The sequence below is a fragment of the Hyperoodon ampullatus genome, assembly GCF_949752795.1.
Source record: "Hyperoodon ampullatus genome assembly, chromosome: 18".
Taxonomy (NCBI): Eukaryota; Metazoa; Chordata; class Mammalia; order Artiodactyla; family Ziphiidae; genus Hyperoodon; species Hyperoodon ampullatus.
Window position 1 is genome coordinate 994,498 of NC_136931.1, and position 23,484 is coordinate 1,017,981.

A 23,484-nucleotide genomic window follows, 5' to 3' on the forward strand; every position below is an offset into this window, starting at 1 on the left:
CCTGGGGAGCCCTGCCCCGGGCTCTGGTCGTACGCGGTCAGCAGACGTGAAGGGGCCGACCACCTCCAGCTACACGTGCTGTCACACTCCTGACACGAAGCACTGGGCCCCCTCCTTTCAACACGCTGCCTGATTCCTAACTATTGTTGGTCAAAATAAAAGCACTGCTTTCGGGAGAACCACATCAGAACTCAGCGCGGCTCCGAGTGAGAGGCTGGGCAAGAGGACAGGGCTCAGGCCTGGGTCCACCCTGGTGCCTTCATCACGTGAGAACTGGAAAGATTGTATACTTCTCTGGGTCTGTAAGGGAACGAAGCTTACTGAGGAAACACTGGCAGAGAGAAAACAAAGGAACAGGTGACAATCACACAGAGACAGCAGCTAGCGTCTGTGCTTGGCAGTGCAAACCCGCATGACGGCCCCCCCCACAAACACATGTGTGGTGCATGCCAGCAGGGGCTCCCTCAGGCCAGGATCACTCGAGTCGTGGCTGCAAAAGGCTCACGATCCTCTGTGGTCTGGATGCACCACGAGGCAGCCACAAGCCCAGCGCAGAACAACGGACTCCAATTTCCCACTTTATAAACATCATACGCGTCCCCCCGCACCCCGTGTCCTTTGAACGGATTCCCAGGAGCCCTCCTGACACACAACCCGCCCGCGGGTGCCAAGCACCTGCCTCACAGCACCAAGTGTCAACTTCGGAAGAATCTCTGCCAATTTGGTGGAAGGAGACTGTTTCCATACTTGCTCTTTCACCACCAGGAAGTAAAACGTTTTCCGTATTTTTATGGCCAATTGCACTTCCTCTCGATCTGCCCGTGGCCGTGGCTCGTTTTTCCTACTGGGGCGACTGGGCTCAGGGACCGCCCCCCTCGGCCCCAGGTGGCCCTCACGTCGTGCGCTCACCGACTTCTCAGTGGACTCCACGTTCCACCGAGGCTGCAGACCTCGGCCACTGTGCACCCAGGGCTCTCCTGTTTCCTGCTAGTGAGTCTTTTTTTCTTACGTAAATAGCCTTTTATGTTCTCCCCTGATAACGGTCATGTGCTCGTTAGAGAAGAAAGAAAAGGGAGTAAACTCAGCACCAAGATACCCCATTAACATTCTGCGGGATTTTCGCACAGCCCTTCTCCCCAGTTTCCTAAATTTCTTCTACAAGTGCGTTGATTTGTCCTTAGGTGTGTGCAGTTTACTACGTCACTTTCTAACAGTAAACGGTGTAAGGAGATCTTCTTTAGAATAAGGCAGAGATACCATTTCTGTTTCCTCGTGTTCAGTTACGGTCTTTCTACCATATCCAGAGGGCAGGAGGAGCTGTAGCGCAGCTCCCTGTGTCCTCAGCTCCGTGCGCAGGGTCAAGGTGAAGCCCTGAGCAGGGGGGGTCCTGGCACTGCCCTCTCCCCACCCGGCCGGCGCTGGCCCACGTGCGTGTGGAGGATTCTTCCCAGCCTGGCGGGCTCAGGGGGAACATGGCCAGGGTCGCCGCTGGAGGTGCTTCTGGATAGAGAGCTTTGGTTTCCTGCCTGAGCTGCAGCCAGGACCCCTGGGGCTGGCAAGGAGCTCCCTGGCGACGGAAACCAGGCTTCATGCAGGGCAGGGAGGGCGGCCATGGCTGGCATGGCCGAGGGAGGCCTCTTTCCCCTCGTCCAGACACAGAGGAGGCCTCTGAGGAGAAGCCAGCGGGGTGCGGCCCCTCCCCAGCCCGGGCCACAGTCTGTGTGGCAGGAAGGCCTGGCCAGGGAAAGGGTTAAGTTTAATTCATCCTGATTTCTATTTAATACCACGCTCGCCCTGCAGGAGCGGCAGCTGTGAGCTGATTGCCGCGCTCATTATGCAGCCTGTATCGCTAATGGCCTGTGACAAAGGCACGCGGCTTCCAGGCCTCACCCCCGAGAGCCAATTAAACACACAGACTCCCTTCCTGTTTGCTGCGCATTACAATGAAATTAAACTGAATTTTAAAATCATTTTCTCCTAAAGACATCTCTTTACGATAATTAATGCAGCTTTTCCTTTCAACTGAAATATTCCTCACGACCAGGGACTGAAATGTTGTACCGCTGACTGCCCTGCACTTCGCGAGCCCTGCTATCTGCAAAATCCACAGGGCTTTGGTTCCTGTGCTTCAAAAAAATAAGTTGCAGCTCTTTAGCTGAATTTAAAAATGAAACAGGATGGCCACAAAGAAGTCAGATTTCCAAGTCAGGACACTCGGAGGGCTACAGGACGGACCCACAAAAAAGCAAGATTAGCTCAAAAGTAGTATTTCTTAAATACTGCATTTGAAGGATAATAATAGTGGTTGGCTGCCACCAGGCTGGCCCCTATGAACGCGAAGTTTACAAAGGGAAGCTGGGGCGCGTGTGAATATGCCGCACGGACAGGTGGCCTGGGCTCCTGGGCCTCAACCACAGAGCCCACTGCTGGCGCTGGCCAGGGCTCCTGGCACAGGCCTCTGCTCTGGGGGGGCCCGAAATGGAGCCCCGAGGTCCCCCAGGAGAACCCCTCATGTGCCCCTTCCCCCTCAAGCCCCACCCAGCGGAGCCCCAGCACCCCGAGACTGCTGGGGGGTCTGTACGTGGCCGCCGGCTCTGTCACCTGGTGACCTCAGGCCCACGACGGCAGCAGATTGGAGGTGATTTCTGCCCTTACTAACCCGTGCTGCCTGAGCCCGTGGAGAAGACACGTGTGTGGTAACGGCCTGGAGCAGCTCCCCAAGGGGATACCAGGCCGAGGACACACCCACCGCTCACCTCCTTTCCCACTCCCAGGTGCGCCCGGCGCCCCGTCACGGCCGCCCCCCTCACACTGCCTTTCTCTTCAGCTCTGTGGTCCACAGAAGACCTGGCGAGAGGTGCGTTTCTAATTATGAGGCCAGCACAGGACGACGGGGGAACAGGCCTTCCTTTTCGGAAAATATTGCCTTAAGGTTATTATTATGAAATAATGCATTTTCAGTACGAAAGTTTTAGAAATACAGACAGGCAATAAGAAAAAGAGAAACCCCAGAACCCCACCTTCCGGCTGTCACGAGCTGCTGTTCCGGTGTGTCCTGTGTGAACACAAACCAGTGAATCAATGCAGCTGCAACCGTGAATACACCCAGTACCTGCCGAATCGTCCACATCGATGGGACCGCTGGGACCAAGGAGGAGGGGGGCGTGGGGGACAGAAGGGGTGGGGCTCCTCAGAGCGGGCCCTGGGAGCGCGTCCAGTGAGAGGGCTCCGAGGTTGGGGGGTGGGCGCCTGCCTGCCCACGCACAGACCCTGGGCTCTGGCTCCACGTGCCGCTCCAGCAGGTGACCGAGCGCAGGCTTCAGGGCAGGTAGTAACCTGAAACTCTGTCTCCCGTGAAACTCTGTCTTCAGGGTGTTTCTTGGACTGACTGCGGACACGGGAGGAGAGGGCAAGTAACGAGGGACCCAAACCAAAGTGCAAACCAACCTCCTTCTATGAAAACGGGGGCGGGGCTACAAAGCAGGGGGCGGCGGCGGGGAGGGCGGGGCACCGAGGAGGGTCTCGGAGGTGGAGTGCAGTGGTCACTCGGGAAGGGGAGTCCTGACCCACGAGGGGCAGAGGGACCACCTCGTGCAGGGCTGCTGGGCCAAGGGACAGGACGGGAGCCTGGCCACAGGGCTGGGGGCTGCTAGTCCCCCTGAGGGTCATGGCCTCAGGACCTTCCTTCTAGAGGCCTCAGGGGGGCTGGGGTGCAGTGTGGGAGGTGCAGCCTTTAAGACGGGAGCACAAAGTGTACCCCACCCCATCTCTGCCCGCCAGGGAGGATTCTGGGGACGTCCCGGTGCGGTGGCACGCGGGTGACCCTCCCGTCCCCTCTGGACCCTCCCTCCTACCTGTTTTGAACCAGCCGTCCGAGGTGAAGGCGGTTTTGGTTTCCTCCGGCTTGTCCCAGTATTCCCGGAACACAGAGGGCCCCCTGACCAGGAGTTCCCCCTCCTTCTCCTCAAACCCTGGGGTCACCTGCAACGGGAGAGAGAGGAGGGCGTCAGAGCTCGCCCCTCCAGGGCGCGTCTCCACCTGCCCCCGCCCCTCCCGAGGCCCACATGCTCTCCTGAAATTAGACACTTGGGTGGGAAAGACGGCAAACGCAGCTTTCCGTGCCCACCTCGGTCACGCCGGCCGCCACCTCCGCGCCTGCCCCGCCCGGGGGGCTGTCCACCTCCCTTCCCCAGAGCTCGCTGCTGGGCCCCATTTGCCTGCCTGTCCACCTCTAAGGGCCACGCTCCCGTGAAACTCTGTCTTCAGGGTGTTTCTTGGACCGACTGCGGACATGGGAGGAGAGGGCAAGCTGCCCACACCTGCCGAGGCTGCTGGAGAAGCTCGGGGTAGGAAGGGAGCCCACAGGGCAGCCCGTTAAGGAGGGAGAGCCGGGCGCCTAGGAGAGCGAGGTGGTCAAGAAGCAGGGATCTCAGCGTTTCCCCTGCTGGGAGCACAGCAAGGGAGCACCACACGCCACAGGGCCCAGCGAGGCCCTCAGGTGCACCCTCGCTGGCTCCGTGCTCACAAGGTTGGCTGACAGTGACAGTAACTGTGACCCACGAAATCAAGCACCATACAGGCCTGTTCAGCTCATCAGCACCCACCTGGGAGAAACTTTTCTGGGGAAAGAATATCCCCCTCTTTTTAAAAAAATCAGAGCCCCTTTGAAATGTGCTGTAAAATCGTCTGAGTTGTTTGTCTGAGGCCTGGACGGCAAGCTGAACGCCCCCGGGGCCGACACTGCAGGCAGAGGGTGAGGAGATTCTGCCCCACAGCAGCTCTGTTCCCAAGCCTTGCTGTCGACTCATCAGCCTGGTTCTCACACAGGAGTGATGTCACCCAAGGGGACCGGGCTGCAGGTTCTGGACCCAGCTGAGTTCCTGCCATCAGCCTGCTCAGAGAAGGTGTTTGTTTTTTCAACTAAATTGCAGGCTTTATTTGTATTTCACCATTTTTTCCACTGCCATCCTTTATCTCCTCCACTGCCAAGGTCAGCCTGGCCATGGGGTGGCACACCTGCAGGGCAGGTATACATGGCAAGGCAAAGGCTGTGAAAATAATCTGACATGGAAACCAGCCCCAGAGATGGCAGGTTGGAACTGGCAGACTTAAGTCAACTAGATAATAGGAAAACAAAAATACCAACATCCTCCACTGGATGTGAACAAGATCCAGAGTCTCATAACACAGTATTCAAAATGTCTAGGACACAATACGAAATTGCTCAGCACATGAAAAGCCAAGAAAGCGTCAACTCTTATGGAAAAAGGCCATCAGTGCAGGACACCATCAGATGGCACAGATGTTGGGAGTGCCTAAGAAAGATGTTAAAGCACATATTATCAATGTGCTCCAACAAGTAAGGGCAAAAACACTGCGAATAAGTGGCAATATAAAGTCTCAGCAGAGAAATAAAAGACATAGAGCAGAACCAAATGGAAATTTTAGAACTGAAAAACACAACAGAAATAAGAAAATTTGCTGGATGGGCTCAATAGCAAAATGGAGATTACAAAGGAAAGAATCTGAGAATTTGAAGACAGAACAATAGAAATTACCCAATCTGAACAACAGAGAAAAAACTATTGGAAAAAATAAACAGAGTCTCAGAAGCCTACACCAATACCACAAGGGCTAACAGTCATGCTATTGGATTCCCAGAAGAGAAGCTAGGGGCAGAAAGATATTTGATAAAATTTGGCTTAAAACTCTTCAGGGCTTCCCTGGTGGCGCAGTGGTTGAGAGTCCGCCTGCCGATGCAGGGGATACGGGTTCGTGCCCCGGTCTGGGAGGATCCCACATGCCGCGGAGCGGCTGGGCCCGTGAGCCATGGCTGCTGAGCCTGCACGTCCGGAGCCTGTGCTCCGCAATGGGAGAGGCCACAGCAGTGAGAGGCCCGCGTACCGCAAAAAAAAAAAAAAAAACAAAAAAAAACTCTTCAAGTTTGGTGAAATACATTAATGTACAGATTCAAGAAGCTCCATGAACCCCAAACAGGACAAGCCCAAAGAAATACAAGTCCAGACACATCATAATCCAATCACTGAAAACTAAAAAGAAAGACAAAAATCTTGACAGCAGAGCATAACTTAGAGGCATTCAAACGACTACTGACTTCTCAGCAGAAACAATGGAGGCCAGAAAAAAGTGGAATAATATTTTTTTTTAAGTGTTGAAATACCTGTCAACCCAGAATTCCAAATCCAGTGAAAATAACCTTCAGGAATGAAGATAAAGTAAGGACATCCTTAGATGAAGAAAGAAGAGAATTTGTTGTCAGCAGATCTGACCTAAAACAATTACTACAGAATGTTCAGTCAGAACAGAAATGACACCAGAATGAACCTGGAAGATCAGAAGTAAAGAAAAAGCAACAGAACTGGTAAATATCTGGTTGAATAAAACTGACTATTCTTTTCCCAATGAGTACTTTAAAAATATTTTTGACCATTGAAAGCAAAACTTATAACATTGTTTAATGGAGCTTACCGTATACATAGTCATTATGTGTGACAACGACAACCTAAACGGGAGAGGGCAAAGTGACCCACAGAGTGGTGACAAAGATCCTTTGCTCCACCCAACTGTAGTGAGGCTCCTGAACCTCCTCTAGGCCCATGTGTGCACTTACTATAAAATCCAGTTTTAGGGGACTTCCCTGGTGGCGCAGTGATTGAGAATCCGCCTGCCAATGCAGGGGACACGGGTTCAAGCCCTGGTCCGGGAAGATCCCACATGCTGCGGAGCAACTAAGCCCATGCGCACAACTACTGAGCCTGCACTCTAGAGCCCGCGAGTCACAACTACTGAGCCCGTGTGCCACAACTACTGAAGCCCACACACCTAGAGCCCATGCTCTGCAACAAGAGAAGACATAGCAATGAGAAGCCCACGCACTGCAACGAAGAGCAGCCCCCACTAGTGGCAACTAGAAGAAAGCCCGCGCACAGAAACGCAGCCAAAAATAAATAAATAAAATAAATAAAACATTAAAAAAAACAACACTAACCTCATTTCCATAAAGACAAGCAAAAAAAAAAAAACCTTTAAAAAAACCTCCAGTTTTAGCAAGAACTCGGCTAAGTCAGTGTAGTGAGAGCTCCTCCGCCCTGATATCTGCTCACCCTCATATCTGGCCGGGTTCCTCATCCCCCACCATCTCGCAGTTGATGTCTGACCACCTGGCTTTCAAAGATCCTGTTAGGTCGGTTTAGCCAGAATCCCCCTGACCTTTGATGTTTCCTCTTAGCAAATTTCCATCCAATGACTCCACCTGCTCCTTGGCTGTAAACCCACACTTGCCAACGCTGTATCTGAAGTTGAGCTCAATCTCTCTCCCCTTCTGCAAATCCCACTGCAGTGGCTCCTACACCCATCGTGATGGTCCTGAGTCGGCCTCATCATCTTTAACATGAGTGCTGATTAATTTTTCTTTGACAGTACATGTAGTAGGAGTTCTGTGTTCTTCTGCAAGTGTCAAAATGTTGAGTCTAAGTAGATTTCAAAAAGTGAAGTATGTATTTTGGAGTCCCTAGAACAACTACTAAAAAACTAGAAGACATGTGTTCAAAACCTCAACAGATAAATTAAAATGGAATACTAAAAAATGGACCCCAAAGAGGGCAGTTAGAGGGAAGCCAAGCAATGAGAAACCAAGGGACTGAACAGTAAGCCAATAACAAATGAGAGGCTTAAATTCAAACATATCAATAGTCACATTAAATGCACACGGCCTAAACTTGCCAATTAGAAGACAAACTGCAGATCAGATTAAAAAACATACATGATCCAACTATGTGCTGTCTGTAAGAACCTCATTTCAAATACAGTTACATGGTAGCTTAGAAGCAAAGGGATGGAACAATATATACCACACAAACATCAGTCAAAAGAAATGGAAGTGGCTACATTAGTACCAAACTAAATAAACTTCACAGCAGACTGTTAGCAGCAGCATTACATGATGATAAAAGTCAATTCACCAAGAAGGCATAGTAATTATAAGTGTGTGTTCACCAACCAACAGACTTTCAAACTTCATGAAACAAAAAACTGATAGGAGGGGGCCTCCCTGGTGGTGCAGTGATTAAGAATCCACCTGCCAATGCAGGGGACATGGGTTGGAGCCGGGGTCCAGGAAGATCCCACATGCCGCAGAGCAACTAAGCCCGTGCGCCACAACTACTGAGCCTGCGCTCTAGAGCCTGTGAGCCACAACTACTGAAGCCCGTGCACCTAGAGCCCGTGCTCCACAACAAGAGAAGTCACCGCAGTGAGAAGCCCACGCACCGCAACGAAGAGTAGCCCCCGCTCGCCACAGCTAGAGACAAGCCTGCGCGCAACAACAAAGGCCCAACGCAGCCAAAAATAAATAAATAAATAAATTTATAAAAAACAAACTGATAGGAGAAATAGATAATTATAACTGGAGAATTCAACACTCCTCACTTGGTGCTTGAACTAGTAGTCAGAAAACCAGCATGGCTTTGAGAGACCTGAACACCACCATCAACCTTCTTCATCTAACTGACATTTACACCCCAACCAAAACCAGCAGAATACACACTCTGTTCAAGTGCACTAGAACAGTCACCAGGAAAGATCACATTCTGGGCCATAAAACACAGCTTAACATGGGCTTCCCTGGTGGCGCAGTGGTTGAGAGTCCGCCTGCTGATGCGGGGGACACAGGTTCGTGCCCTGGTCTGGGAGGATCCCGCGTGCCGTGGAGCGGCTGGGCCCGTGGGCGGTGGCCGCTGGGCCTGCGCGTCCGGAGCCTGTGCTCCGCGACGGGAGAGGCCACAGCAATGCGAGGCCCGCGTAATGCAAAAAAAACAAAATACAAAAAAACACAGCTTAACAAATATAAAAAAATTGAAATAATATCAAGAATGTTTTCTGACTGTAGTGGAATTAAACTGGAAATCAATAACAGAAAAATTGAACAACACACTTCTAAATTATCCATGAGTCAAGAAGAAGTCTTAAGGAAAATCAGAAAATTAGAAAATATTTTGAACTGAATGAAATTAAAAAACAACATATCAAAATTTCAGGGGTAAAGCTCAAGCAATGTTTAGAGGGAAGTTCATATCATTAAATGCGTATATTAGAAAAAAAGAAAAAAATCTCAAATCAATAACCTAAAGTTTTACCTTAAGAAACTAGAAAAAGAGAAAAATAAGCCAAAAGCAAGCAGAAGAGAAGAAACAATTAAGATAAAAACTGAAACCAATAAAAATTGAAAAGAGGGACATCCCCGGAAGTCCAGTGGTTAAGACTCCACCTTCCAATGCAGCGGTGCAGGTTCGGTCCCTGGCCAGGGAGCTAAGATCCCACATGCTGCGGGTTGCGGCCAAAAATTAAAAAAAGGAAAAAAATTGAAAAGAGAAAAATAATGGAGAAAATTCAATGAATTCTGAAGTGAATTCTTTGAAAAAAGACTTTAAAAAGGGATAATCTTCTAGCAAGAATAACAAAGAAAAAATAAATAGAAGACACAAATTATCAACATGAGTTGTGGGAAGCGTATCACTTCAGACTATGCAGATGTTAAAAGGTCAATAAGGGAATAATACTGTGAAAAACTTTATGCGCATAAAGTATTCAATTTCTCAAAAACCACAATCTACCAAAACTCACCCAAGATGCAATAGATGACCTGAATAGTTCTTTAACTATTAAAGAAACTGAATTCATAGTTAAAACCTTCCAAAAGAAGAAACCTCCAGGCCCAGACGGTTTCAGTGGAAATTCTATAAAATACATAACACCAATTATATACAATCTCTTCCAGAAAGTAAAAGAGGAGGGAACACCTCCCAACTAATTTTATGATGCTTACATTACCTTGATGCCCAAATCAGAAAGAATTTGCAAGAAAAGAAAACTACAGACCAAAATCTCTCATGAACAGAGACGCAAAGACCCTCAACAAAATGTTAGTAAAGCAAATCCAGTACTGAATAAAAAGAATGACCCACCACGGCCAAGTGGGGTCTGTCCTGGAAACACTAGGGAAATCATCTGTGCAGTCCACCGTATCAGCAGCCTAATGAAGAAAACCTAATTAATGCAAAAAAGACATCTGAAAATATCCAAAATCCATTCATGATAAAAAACACTCTCGGACTTCCCTTGTGGCGCTGTGGTTAAGAATTCGCCTACCAATGCAGGGGACATGGGTTCAAGCCCTGGTCCGGGAAGAGCCCACATGCCACAGATGGAGCAACTAAGCCAGTGTGCTACAACTACTGAGCCTGTGCTCTTTGCCCGCGAGCCACAACTACTGAGCCCATGTGCCACAACTACTGCAGCCCACATGCCTAGAGCCTGTGCTGTGCAAAAAGAGAAGCCACCACAATGAGAAGCCCATGCACTGCAACAAAGAGTAGCCCCCGCTCACCACAACTAGAGAAAGCCCACGCAGCAACGAAGACCCAATGCAGCCAAAAATAAAATATAAATAAATAAATAAATTTATATGTTAAAAAAAAAACCTCTCAGCATATCAAAAATAGAATGGAATCTACAAAAAGCCTATAGCTACTGTCATGCTTAATAGTGAAAGACCAAATACTTTCCCCATAAATTGGAAATAGGACAAGGACATCCACTGTCACTATTCCTATTTGGAATCATACTGGCAATCCTAGTCAGGACAATTAGGCAAGAAAAAGAAATAAAAGGCATACAGATTGGAAAAGAATAAATAAATCTGTTCTATTTGCAGAAAAAAATTGTGTATGTAGAAAATCTCAAGGAATTAAAAAAAATCCTCCTAAAACTGAAAAACAAATTTACCAGGATTACTACAGGATACAAAGTCAATACACTAGAATCAACTGTATTCCTATACACTAGTGATAAACAATTAGAAACAAAAAACCAAAAAATTCTATATTTACAATCGTTGAAAAAAAAAGAGGAAGAGGAGGAGAAAGAGATAGAGAAAAGAAGAAATACTTAGGTATAAACCTAGCAGAACATGTTCAGGATCAGCATGCTGAAAATCTCACACATACACTCCCCCACACCCTGCCCCAAAGCAGACCTAAGTAAATGGAGAGGGGCACCATGTTCATGGATGGAAAGAGTCATCAAGGTAAAGACGTTAATTCTTCCCAAATTGATCTATAGGTTTAATGCAACTTTGACCAAGAACCCAAAGGAGTTTTTGTAGAGACAGACAAGCTATTTCTAAAATTGGTATGAGCAAGCAAAAGAACTAGAATAACCAAAAAAAAAAAAAAAAAAACTGAACAAGAATAAAGTCCGTAGAATAAACACTACAATTCTGAGGCTTACTATAAAGCCACAGTAGTCAAGACTGCTGTATTGCAAAGGAACAGACACACGTATCAGTGGAAGAGAATATATAATCTATATATGAACCTGCTGAAATATGTAAAATTGATTTTTGACAAAATTGCAAAGAAGAAAGGGTAGTCTTTTCAGCAAACAGTATTTGAACAACTGGATATGGAAAAAAATAAGCTCCAACTAAATTTCATATATAATGCAAAAATTCACCAAAAATGCACAATAGATATAAATGTAAACTGTAAAAGTATAAAACTTTCGGGAGAAAACCTTTGTAACCTGGAGTTAGAGATAACACCAAAAGCATGATCCATAAAAGTAAGAGAAAGAGAGAAATTAGACCTCATGAAAATTAAAAACTTCTGCTTTATGAAATACAAGACAATGTAAAGACAAGCCACAAACTGGGAGGAAATATTGGCAAATCACATATCCGACAAAGAACTCTTGAAACCCAACAGTAAGAAAGGAACCGGAGGGGAAGTGGGGAGAGCAAGAAACACCCGGAATCCAGCTCCCACCTGGACAGCAACTGCACAGGCAGTGTCTGTCTGATGTAACTATTCTTGAAACCTGGAGTCTGTTGAAGGCTTGCAACTTCCAGGGGAAGGCTTGGAGGGTAAACTGTGGTTAATTTTGGTCATTTTCAGCTCTTAGCACTGTAGCAGCTACCACTCCCCCTGCCCCCGCAGGCAGCTGTGCATGTATTCCTAGAGCAGCTTGCACACAGACTTTGGAAGCCAGGGTGGGCAAAACGGACGCAGATCTTCAATAAGATTAAGTCAGCAGATTTCTCATCAGAACTTTGGAAGCCAGAAGCAGTGCACCCATATATTCAAAGTGCTAAAAGAAAAAAAAGGTTAGCAAAGAATCTGATATCCACTAGAAATGTTCTTCAAAAGTGAGGGAGAAATTAAGACATTTCCAGATAAACAAAAGCTGAGGAAAGTCTGTGACCACTAGACCTGCCCTGCAAGAAATGCTCAAATGAGTCCTGCAGGTTAAAAGAAAGCACCTAGTCAGTACACTGAAGCTGTATGGAGAAAGAAAGATCTCAACAGAAGTACATACGTGCACTATTACACATTGTTTTCTACATGATTTAGGAGACTAACACATTAAAAAAATTATCAGTGTAAAAACTAGTATTACAAACTCTGGTTTGTAACTCCAAATCTTGTTTTCTACATAACTTAGGAGACTAATACATTGAAAAGAATTAATTTATGTTTTAGGGCACAGAATGTATAAAGAGGTAATCTTGTGACATCAACAGCTGAAAGGGGTAAAGACGGGACTGTAAAGGAGCAGAGATTTTGCATGTTATTAAAGTTAAGCTGGTGCAAATCCAAATTAGGGTCAACATGTTTAGAATGATAAATGTCATCCTTGGGGCAACCACAAAGAAATTAGCGGGAGAAAATACACAAGAGGAAATGAGAAAGGAATTTAAACATTTCACTACAAAAAATCAACGAAACACAAAAGAAGACAGTAACGCAGGAAATTAGGGACCAAAAAAAGCTACATGGCACATAGAACACAAATAGCAGAAGTCAGTCCATCCTTATCAGTAATTACTTTAAACGTAAATGGATTAAATTCTCCAGTCTAAAGACAGATTGGTGGAATGGATAAAAATCCATGATCCACCGACAGTAGACCCTTGAGCAATGTGGGGGTTATGGGCAGAGACTCACCACACACTTGAAAATCTGCATATAACTTTATAGTCAGCCCTCTGTATCTGTGGTTCCACATTCATGGATCCAACCAACTGTGGATCGTGTAATACGGTAGTGTATGTTTACTGGAAAAAACCCCCACATATAAGTAAACCTGTGCAAACCCATGTTGTTCAAGGGTCAGTTGTATAGCCTGCCTACAAGAAACTCACTTGAGATCCAGAGACACAGGTGGATGGAAAGTAAAAGGATGGATCAAGATATTCCTGCAAATAGCAACCGACCCAAACAGACCAGGGTGGCTGTACTAATATCAGAGAAAATAGACTTTATTCACACACCTAAGGACAAACCATCAAACTATATGAAGCAAAAAAACTGACAGAACTGAAGGGAGAAATGGGAAGTTCTAACTGAGTTCCATTCCACCTTAGAAATCCACATCCCTGTGTCCCCTTCCTCAGCACTCCCCAGCACTGGGTGCCCTACAGAGACCTCTTATCACAGTCACTCTTCTGTCTCAGGGCAGGCATTCTTGGTATTGCACATCACCTGTTCAAATCATTTTGTGCTTGTGTCCTGACGATACCTACTGTGTGCTAATCTACAGACACCATCACCCAACCCCGTGCTGCATTCACTCCAGCTCCTGTCGTCTGTGGACCCTCCCTTTATTCCTCCATCATGCTGGACCCACAGCCAGGTGCGTGCTGACCGCATGCGAGCAGGCCTGTATGGTGGGCAAGAAGCAGGGACCATAGCTCATCCAGTCAGAGAGGACTTCCTGCCCACCCCCAGCACTGAGTCCTAGATTTCTGATTTCATACAGTAAGAAAAGATATTCACAATCTTCTTCCAGGCAAGTTGCATGAAATGCAAGATACGAACTTTTGAACTCCACGGAACATTTTTTCACATTTAGCATCTCTGAAATCGGGCTGTGCCTCACCACGGATGGGACGTGGATTTGGTGGACAAGGATGACCACTGTCCACAGACACTGCTCTGCCACTTCCCGTGACACACAGACCAGCCCCCGAGCACAGGAGCTGCTGGCATGCAGGCTCTGTGGCCACAGACACGCGGAGCAGAGTCAGGGTCTTCTGGAACCGAAACCAACTCTTTGAACTGAATCCTCTCAAGACCCCTCACCTACTCAGCACAATCCCACTCAACACTCCACCTGAGCATGTTCTTAGGTTCATCTAATACACCCATCATGGGTTCAATGCCAGAAAGACACACCCACCCACCAATTCTAATTTTTGTACAGATCTGCCAGGGAGTCTCTGGTCTACAGAAAGCAAGTATCAAGAAACTAAGACATGGGACTTCCCTGGCGGCCCAGTGGTTAGGACTTCACCTTGCAATACAGGGGGTGCGGGTTCCCTGGTCTGGGAGCTAAGATCCCACATGCCTCACAGCCAAAAAACCAAAACAGAAGCAATATTGTAACAAATGCAATACAGACTTAAAAAAATGGTCCACTTCAAAAAAAAATCTTTAAAATAAAGAAACTAAGACACATCACCATTTTCTTTATGCCAGAGAAAGACGAGGCACTTTTCCATTTCTTCGGGGAGGGGGAGCGTGAACCACCGATTCGAAGTTCTGATAACAAACAACCTAAACAGTGCGTAACCATAAACGCTGCCTTCGACTAAAATCCGTCCACCGATTCGAAGTTCTGATAACAAACAACCTAAACAGTGCGTAACCATAAACGCTGCCTTCGACTAAAATCCGTCCTGCGTATCACCAGGTCACAGGCAGAGCCAGGGCGCTGCAGGTTTCTGCTGCCTCAGAACCACTTGGAGTTACACTACCCGTCCATGGGACTGGGCGGGCAGTCCCCGTACTCTGGGGACCCAGCTTGGGTGCAGGGGGCGAGGCACGCATCCAGAACCCGGACTCCTGGCGACTGCATGGCTTCAGACCACACCTGCCATCCACCCTTTTCACTAAAAGTCTGGCTGTCCTCACAGGGGACCCTGTTCGGGCGCATAGGAACGTGTTGACCCAGGGCACCCGCACCTGACACGTGTACTCCTCGTTCGAGGGCCACTCTGTCGTTGGGCAGCCAGGGTCGTGCCCGAGAGCTGCCGGCGTGAGAACACATGCTTCCTCATCTGAAAGCATCTCAGAGGCAGGAGTTGCTGTAAAGTCCCCGGTGGAACCATGACACAAGCTCCAAGGAGGAGGAGTTGAGCTGGCGGAAGGTGTGGGAGCCCAGGTGAGGGGGCAGGACCGGGGCAGGGGTGGGACTGGACACACCGCAGAGCCTGTCCCCAAAGGCCTGGTGCCTCTTGGGCCGTGGGCCCCGCTCCCAATGTGTCCTGATGGGAGGGCTGTGTAGCTCACTGCCCACTGCCCAGCCCCAGGACAGGAGCTGGTCCTCACAACACAGAGGATGAAGTCAACAGAGGAGGCGGGGTGGCTCCAGGGGGACATTAAAAGCACATTTGGGGGCAGGCAAGCGGCACAGGGGGGCTAAGTGCTCCAGATGCTCACCTGGCACGTCAGGGGGCCAACTGGACCCGCTTTCCCGTGTGAAAGTGCTCATTTAGGGTCCTGCCACCTCCTAGCAGGCCCTTGGAAAAGAGGTAGTGGACCCATCTCACCCTAAGACGCAGAAGCACACGGCTGACGATGGTCAGCTGCTTGTCTGAAGTGAGTGCCTTTGTGGGGACAGCACCCCACCACTCATCGCAGAGCAGAGCGTGCCCAGGCCTCACAGGGCCCCTGTCCCCGTCCCCACCTCCACGGTCCGTGCAGCAATCCATGGTCCATGGCAGCGACGGGGAAGTGGCGAGAGGGAGCACGGAAGAGGCGGGTGGTGGGGGGAGCACAGGCACCCACACATCAGCCCACTGTCCAGGGCGGCAGCTTGCACGTGGGCCACACGAAGTAACTGATTTTAAGGGGATAAAGGGAAGCGGCGCTCGCTGCCGCTGTCCTCCTGCCCCAGCTTGTCCCACACCCCACGTGGGTGTCTGCATCCTCTGCAAGACAAGAGGATTCCACGTAAGGCCTGGCCACCTCTGCGTTACACGGCAGGGTGGCCTGTATCTGTCAATGGACCCGTCTCTGCTGGCTGGCATTGGCTCTTACGTAAGTGACCAAATTGAAACAATAAATAAAGAGACAACTACACCTCAATAACTAAATTTAAAAAAAAGAGAGACCACACCACGTGCTTGCAGAGTTTGCCAGCTGGGAAGAGGGACACACAAAAAGAAGCATCGCAGCAAACAAAGCCCTTACCCCATCCCCAGGGCCTCACGGGAGGCGGCAGAGGACCCCGTGAAGCTGGAACCACCTCACCGGGGCCGGGGGACCCTCACGTTGTGGGGAGGCTGCCCGCTCTTCCAGCCCCTGACGTCCTGCCAGACAAAGCGCAAGACTCAGGAAGCGATGGCTGCAGAGCCGTGGAGGCTGGGGCACCGGAGAGCCCCCAGGCCGCCGACCACGGACCACCCAGCGCGGCCAGGGCACCCGCACACTGGGAGACACAGACGGGGTTCCACAGCAGGAGCGCAGCCGTGCTCTGCAGGGTGGGCAGGGGGCCCTGACCATACCCAGGACGAGGGAGCATCCCCTGAGCGTCTGGCATCGGCCTCCACAGCCTCCCTCTGCCCTTGCTCTGGGCCGGCAGGAGTGGACCGGATTCTCCCTGCTGCCTGGGAGCACCCCTTGGCCCAGGTACCCTGTGCCTTCGCAGGGCTCCCGTCCTCCCTTGGGCCTCCGCTTTGCGGGGTAGACACAGGCCCGAGAGCCCCCTGGTCACGACTCCTGATGCTCGGTGGTCGGTTCCTGCCAGAGAAGCAAGAGCTCTCAGGCTTCAGAGGCGGGAGGACCCTGACCGCAGCACTGCACCGCCTGGTGGGCGCCATCACCGCTGCTGCGTTTCCTACCCCAGGCTCCAGCCCAGGGGGGCTCCCCACGTGCTGGCTGGAGGAGAGAAGTAAGGAAGGGAGGATGGAGAGGCCCCAGGCACAGGCCCCACAGAGAGGTCGGGCCCAGAGACAGCTTGGCCCACCGCCAGTCCTGCCGCCCCGCCGCGGGCTCAGCGCGCACGCCTGCTACGCTGCACACGTCTCCTTGGTCAATGCGCCTGCGCTGACCTTGCGCCTGCCACTCGGGTCAAAGGGCCTGTGACCATCAGGCTTAGGGGGTACTTCCAAGTTCAAGATGTGCCCTCATGACAAGCAGAGAGGACCCTGACCCCAGAGAGCCTGCAGTGGAGGGAGTCACCACGTGGCGTCATGGGGGGGGATGGGCATAGCGGCAGAGGGCGGAGCGCCAGGCAGTGAGAGGAGGGCGCTGCAGAAGCCCATGCTGGCCCGCGAGGTGCCCTGGCAGAGGAGAAGGACAAGTGCACCGGGAGAGGGTGAGCGGGCTTTCTTCGCACTGGTATTTTTGCAACTTTCCTGTAAGTCTGAAGTGATTTCCAGTTAAATGTTAACAAAAACCTTGAACCACATCGCCCGCAGCCCCGCTGGTTTCAGAACATGAAAGCGTTCCCGCGTCCGGACCTGCCGAGCGTGGGCAGCGATCAGAAGAGAGCGGGCGGGTTTTGGCTGCGAGTCCCATCAGGGACACAGCCAGCACCTTCCAGGCCAGGCGAGCAGCCGGCGTCCTCCTCACGGCCACCCTCAGCAATGGGAAGTGCCTGTGAGGTCTCAGAGGCCGGGAGCAGGCGCTTCCTCAGCAAGGCCTGAGCCCGGTTCTCCTGCCTTCGGGGCGCACCCCATCCCGGCCCGTCCTGCGCAGCGCGGGGACCCAGGCGGAGGCTCCACGTAGGTCTCGCCCGCCTGAGCGTGGAGTCTGGCCTTGTTCCCCTCTAAGAGTCCCGGGGGCGGGGCGGTGAGCAATACCCCCAGCCGGAGGCGGCTCCTGGGGAAAGCGCATGGGAAGGGGGGAGTGCCCCTGTCGCGCTCCCGGCAGCAGGGAGGGGGAGGACGGCGGTGGCCTCTCACCAGTCCGGGGAGCGAGCCCAGGCCCAGGCCCACCCCAGCCCCCGGGGGCAACCGGCCTGTGATCGCGCTCTCCGCCCCGGGCCATCATCGGCCATGGAGATGGCTCCATTCTGGACCGTGCGTCTCACTGACCCCTCAACTGAGTTGGAAACGTTCTAGAACACGCCGCCGCGAGCTCCAGGTCTCCTTACCTTCACGTTTATGGGGCCTGGCTTGTGGCCAGTGGATCGTCATCCCTGCTGTGTCTCCACTGCCCCCGAGCCCCCACACCGTGGACCACGCGCTTCCTTCTCTGACTGTCAGGATGCTCAGGGCCAGGCTGCCACCTCCTATTCCGAGCGCGTTTCAGTGAGGAAGCCCCTGCAGACCCGCGCAGGAGCCGGGTGAGGGGCGGCTGCTTGCCCCACGTCGTTAACCTTCAGTGTGACTGAGGAGGGAGACGCTGTCCACCCGCACCTCCTCTCTGGCAGCATCCCTGCCACACCCAGCATTACAGGTGCTCAGGCAGGGCGGTGCAGGGGCCCGCCTGCCATCTGTGCTGCTACTGCCTGATGGACCCACATGCCCCCGACACTCCTCTGCTGGGAACCTCCCCCCAAGCGGGGTCCCTGGAACGACACCCAGAACCGGCGGACTGAGCATCCAGCAGGGGGAAGCAGCCCCATTCCTGCCAGGAGGGCTGGACGCTGGGACAGGTGACTCGGGTGTGAGCAGAAGTCCATGAGCAGAGAGGACTGCAGGGCACAGGCCAAGAGCCAGAAAAGGGCCCTAAGCCATGGGCGTGGCTGACGGCCCTGGACCAGCTGGGTTGATGCAAGAGCCCAGACAGCAGGCAGCCAGGGAGCGAGAGCCATGGCTGGGGACCTTGAGGCCACCCTGAAAGCTGCCCACACACCATGGACGGGAGTGAGGACCATCACATCTGGGAGGAGAGGCCGAGAGGGCACGAGCCCAGCAACGAGGATCCGGGTGAGAGGTTGTTGGGTAAACGAAACACATACTTCTTTTTTCTTTCTTTTTCTTTTTTTGCCGTACACGGGCCTCTCACTGCTGTGGCCTCTCCCGCTGCGGAGCACAGGCTCCGGACGCGCAGGCCCAGCGGCCATGGCTCACGGGTCCAGCCGCTCTGCGGCATGTGGGATCCTCCCGGACCGGGGCACGAACCCGTGTCCCCTGCATCGGCAGGCGGACTCTCAACCACTGCGCCACCAGGGAAGCCCAACACATACTTCTTGATGTCATTTTTCATAAAATTACAGTAAAAACCACCCAAGTTCCACCTACGTCTTGAGCTAAGACATTCAACAACCATCTCTTGAACGCTGCCATTTCCCACTGCAGACCGAGGCCCACAAGGGCAGGGCCTGTCCGCCGCCCCTCCCCGCACAAGTGAGAGGCAGCATCACTGCTACTTCCAGCTTTTAAAACTTCTCAGGGTGACAGAAGTCAAGAGTATGTACATCCACTGTGGAGGAAACAATCTCTTAAATCAAAATTCCACTTCCTACCAAAACCGAGCCTCTGCTATGGCCCTGATCACTCATGACCAGCAGACCCGGGGCTGTGGAAGTCCATGGCCCTGATCACTCATGACCAGCAGACCCGGGGCTGTGGAAGTCCATGGCCCTGATCACTCATGACCAGCAGACCCGGGGCTGTGGAAGTCCATGGCCCTGATCACTCATGACCAGCAGACCCGGGGCTGTGGAAGTCCATGGCCCTGATCACTCATGACCAGCAGACCTGGGGCCGTGGAAGTCCCCCTGGAACAAGACAACAGTCCTCTCGTACCCTTGCCCTCCGGATCTTAGAACAACACAGAAAGCAGGGAACAGTGACTTCCCAAGTGGGGAACCTCAATTTACAGCTTCCGTGAATTTGTCCGAATGGGCGACTGCAAGGCTGGGGGCCGCTTACACTGGCGGCGTCCGCCCCGAGCGGGCGCCGGCGTCCCGCCAGCGCAGAAGTTTTAACAAGATCCTGCCGACAATGTTCTCTGCTTTAACTCGGGCTCTCCTAGCTGAGGCAGGGCCCATCTCAACGTGGCCCAGAGGACAGAGCCCAGGAGGAGCCTGGCTGAGCGCGGGGAGCCCTGCTGGGCCTCACTCTGCTCTGCACCGTTCACACGGCAGGCAACGCCCCAAACACCAGCAGCGCCCCGAGTCAAGGCCAGCCAGCGGCGCCGCAGTTCAGGGGCCGTCCCCGAGCGGTGGGGACTCAACCTCTGCCGTCGGCCTGCGGGGTGGTCGTGGCCGTGTGATGCCCACGTGCCGCCGGAGAGAACACAGGCGCTCACCTTGGTGTCCTCCTCATTTCCCTCCGCGTGGACAACGTAGGGGTAGCCGTCCTTCTGCAGGTTCTCTGACACAATGCGCACCTCGACGCCGGGCAGCGGGGTCCCCACAGAGCCTGCAAGGGGCGGGGAGGCACGAGGGAAAGAGGCGGTCAGCAGGGTTCTGAAGGAGAGAGCTGCACACTGCGGTGCTCGGACCTGCCTGACGTCACGTGCACACACGGAGGTGGGGGGATCCCGCGTGGGTGTCACGTGCACACACATGGGAATCCCGCATGGACATGGTGTGCGCACACAGGGGTCCTGCCCCGTTGTCATGTGCACACAGAGGGGCGAAGCCCCAGCAGCCAAGAGCACAGCCTTAGGCAGGACACGCAGAGCAGCCACCAGGGCTCTGAACGCCCTACAGGGCCTTCAGGTCACTTCGGGAGGGCCGCCCAGCACCCAGGGCAAGATGCAAGGGCGCTTCTATCTCACTGGAGCACCCGGCTGAGCGGTCAGGGCACAGATGACCACAGTTTGTCGCTGGTGAGGGACTGGAGTGGGACAGATGCCAGAGGGTGAGCGGGTCCTCACGGCAGGGGTGATGTAGCCAGCGTCCTGGCTCACTTGTTAGGTGCCTGTGGTTGGCTCAGTGGCTTCACCCCTGTGTGGTTATAATCAGCTTTTGAACCTGCAAAGGTTAGGGCAGGTGGTGGCCGCAGTGGAGTCCCCGTGGCCACTGAATAGCTGAGGCGGGGCAGAGATTCCAGGGCCAAACGCTTCACTTCAAGGTCTCAGGCCTTTTTTTTTTTTTTTTTTTTGCGGTACGTGGGCCCCTCACTGCTGTGGCCTCTCCCGTTGCGGAGCACAGGCTCCGGACACGCAGGCTCAGTGGCCATGGCTCACGGGCCCAGCTGCTCCACGGCATGTGGGAATCTTCCTGGACCGGGGCACGAACCTGTGTCCCCTGCATTGGCAGGCGGACTCTCAACCACTGCGCCACCAGGGAAGCCCCTCAGGCCCTTTATTTTAACTGTTATCAATGAGGACTTGTCACAGGAGAAAAGTCTCGGGAAGCCCACTTGGCAAACTCCACGAGCTGCTTAGTACTCTGGGACCCACACGCCTGGAAGAGTCTGTGACACGGGGCTCTGTCTGCTAGATGGCGCCGCCCTGTCCTCCTCAGCCTGTCTTCTGTCTGAGGTCCTGGGGGCCGCCCCCACCGCGTCTTCCTCCTCCTTCCTCCCCTCCTTCTCTTTTGCTTCCAAAGATTTAAAAACTACAGTGAAATCCATATATGATGCAGCTATTCATTATAAAGCCTAGGATTCAGGGGCATTCAGCACATTCACAACATTGTTGCAGTATCACCTCCATCTAGCTCCAGAACTTTCCATCAGCCCAGAAGGAAACCTGTCCCCGTCAGCTGTCGTATCTTCCCCCCACCCCAGCAACCACTAACCCACGCTCTGTGGACTTGCCCCCTGGATGTTGTGTATGAAAGGAACCACCAGGCATGTAGCCTTCTCTCTTCCTGCTGGTCATCTACTTGGGGCCAGTGGCTGCACGAGTGCCAGGATACTCAAGACCGGAGACAGCCTGGAAAAGGAGGTGTTCCACCTCAGCTGCAGACAAGACACGAGGACCAGAGACAAGACCTAGGCTGTGAACATGAGCTGGGTCCAAGCCCTGCCCTCCTGCAGGCTCTGCAGGACCCGGGGCCAAGGCGGCCATAGTCCCGACACTCGGGATGTTTCCCGGCGAACCTCAGTGCCATAGCTTCCCTCTGGATCTGTCTCCAGTGAAGAGTCTGCCTCAGCCCCGTCGTCTGCATTGCTCCTCCTTGGACCTCATGGTCTGTAAGGACCGGCGGGGCCACAGCTCTGACTGCTTCATTACAGGCCAGGCCCAGGCATCTTGGAGATTTTTTCCAAGGTCTTCAGATCACTCCCAACTGCTCATATTTTATGGCCAAATGTCAGCAGGCTGACCTAGGTTTTAGTCCTCAGTGTGTGTGTAAAAGCCACAGAACAAAAGGTTTAAGGGAAGAAATGGGTTGATAAAGTGCAGAAGAGAAAGGCCATGTGTAAGAGGACATCGGTCGGGCCCACTGGGCTGATGGTCCTCCTTCATGGGTTCCCAGGCAGTAAGTGGATTTCTTGCTGTGTGAAGGAGATGTACTGTGAATTGATTTATCACTTTCTGAGACTGGTTAGGATGATTTCTTTTTTTTTTTTTTTTTTTTTTTTTTTTTTTTTTTCGGTATGCGGGCCTCTCACTGTTGTGGCCTCTCCCGTTGCGGAGCACAGGCTCTGGATGCGCAGGCTCAGCAGCCATGGCTCACGGGCCCAGCCGCTCCGCGGCATATGGGATCCTCCCGGACCGGGGCACGAACCCGTATCCCCTGCATCGGCAGGCGGACTCTCAACCACTGCGCCACCAGGGAGGCCCCAGGATGATTTCTTTAGTATGTGCCAGAAGCAAAGAGTTCCATGAACACACCTTGAGCCATCAGGCAGAATGTGATGATTCATCAGAAGGCACTTCATTAAACTAAGTACAGAATCTTAAGCACGAGCAACCACCTCGCTCAGGAGTGAAATCTGCTCTTCTTCCCTTTTCTTCTGAGCTCTCGTCCCCGCAGTGGTTGTGACGCCTGCTCAGGCCCAAGCCCTCCAGACAGCGACGCCTCCTGAAGTGTGAGCCCTGGGGATCCTCGGAGTACGAAAGCCCCTCCATGTCCCTCGTTTCATGTTTGTAAAAAGACACTTTAGTCTCCTAAACCTTCCCTGAGATCCAGAGAGCAGACTGAGGCAGTTACTAATTAGAGAAATAGAGGAACACAAAGACAAAGAGAAAGCAGTTACCTCAGAGCTCAAACAATAAATCGGTAATAAGACAAAGTCGTACCTCCTCGTCAAGAGACGTACACACTAATCTGATGCACATCTTGGAGTTGTTCTGCGTGAACTAAGGCCCCCACCCGGGTGGAGGATGGTGACTACATGCTGAGACCCCCAGACTAGTTGGAACCAGAAGGCTGATGACTGATATTCCTGGGACACCACCCTGTTACCTCACCACCAACCAATCAGAAGAATGTCACACATCCTGCAGCCCTCCCCACAAATGTCGCCTTTAATAGCCCTCCCCTGAAAGCCATAAGGCGTCTGGGTCCTTTGAGCACCAGCTGCTTGTTCTCCTTGCTTGGATCCTGCACTTT

At 52.2% G+C, this 23,484-nt stretch overlaps 1 protein-coding gene across 1 annotated transcript in view; it reads right to left on the minus strand.

Moving 5' to 3' along the window:
- ACSF3 (acyl-CoA synthetase family member 3) overlaps positions 1-23,484 on the minus strand; it is a gene marked incomplete at its 5' end in the record, with an annotated part of 59,433 nt that overhangs the window by 8,045 nt on the left and 27,904 nt on the right. The window contains 2 exons of the mRNA XM_079723309.1: positions 3,855-3,981; positions 20,283-20,395. Coding sequence (XP_079579435.1) covers positions 3,855-3,981; positions 20,283-20,395 — 240 coding nt within the window. The remainder of the gene's footprint in view (positions 1-3,854; positions 3,982-20,282; positions 20,396-23,484) is intronic.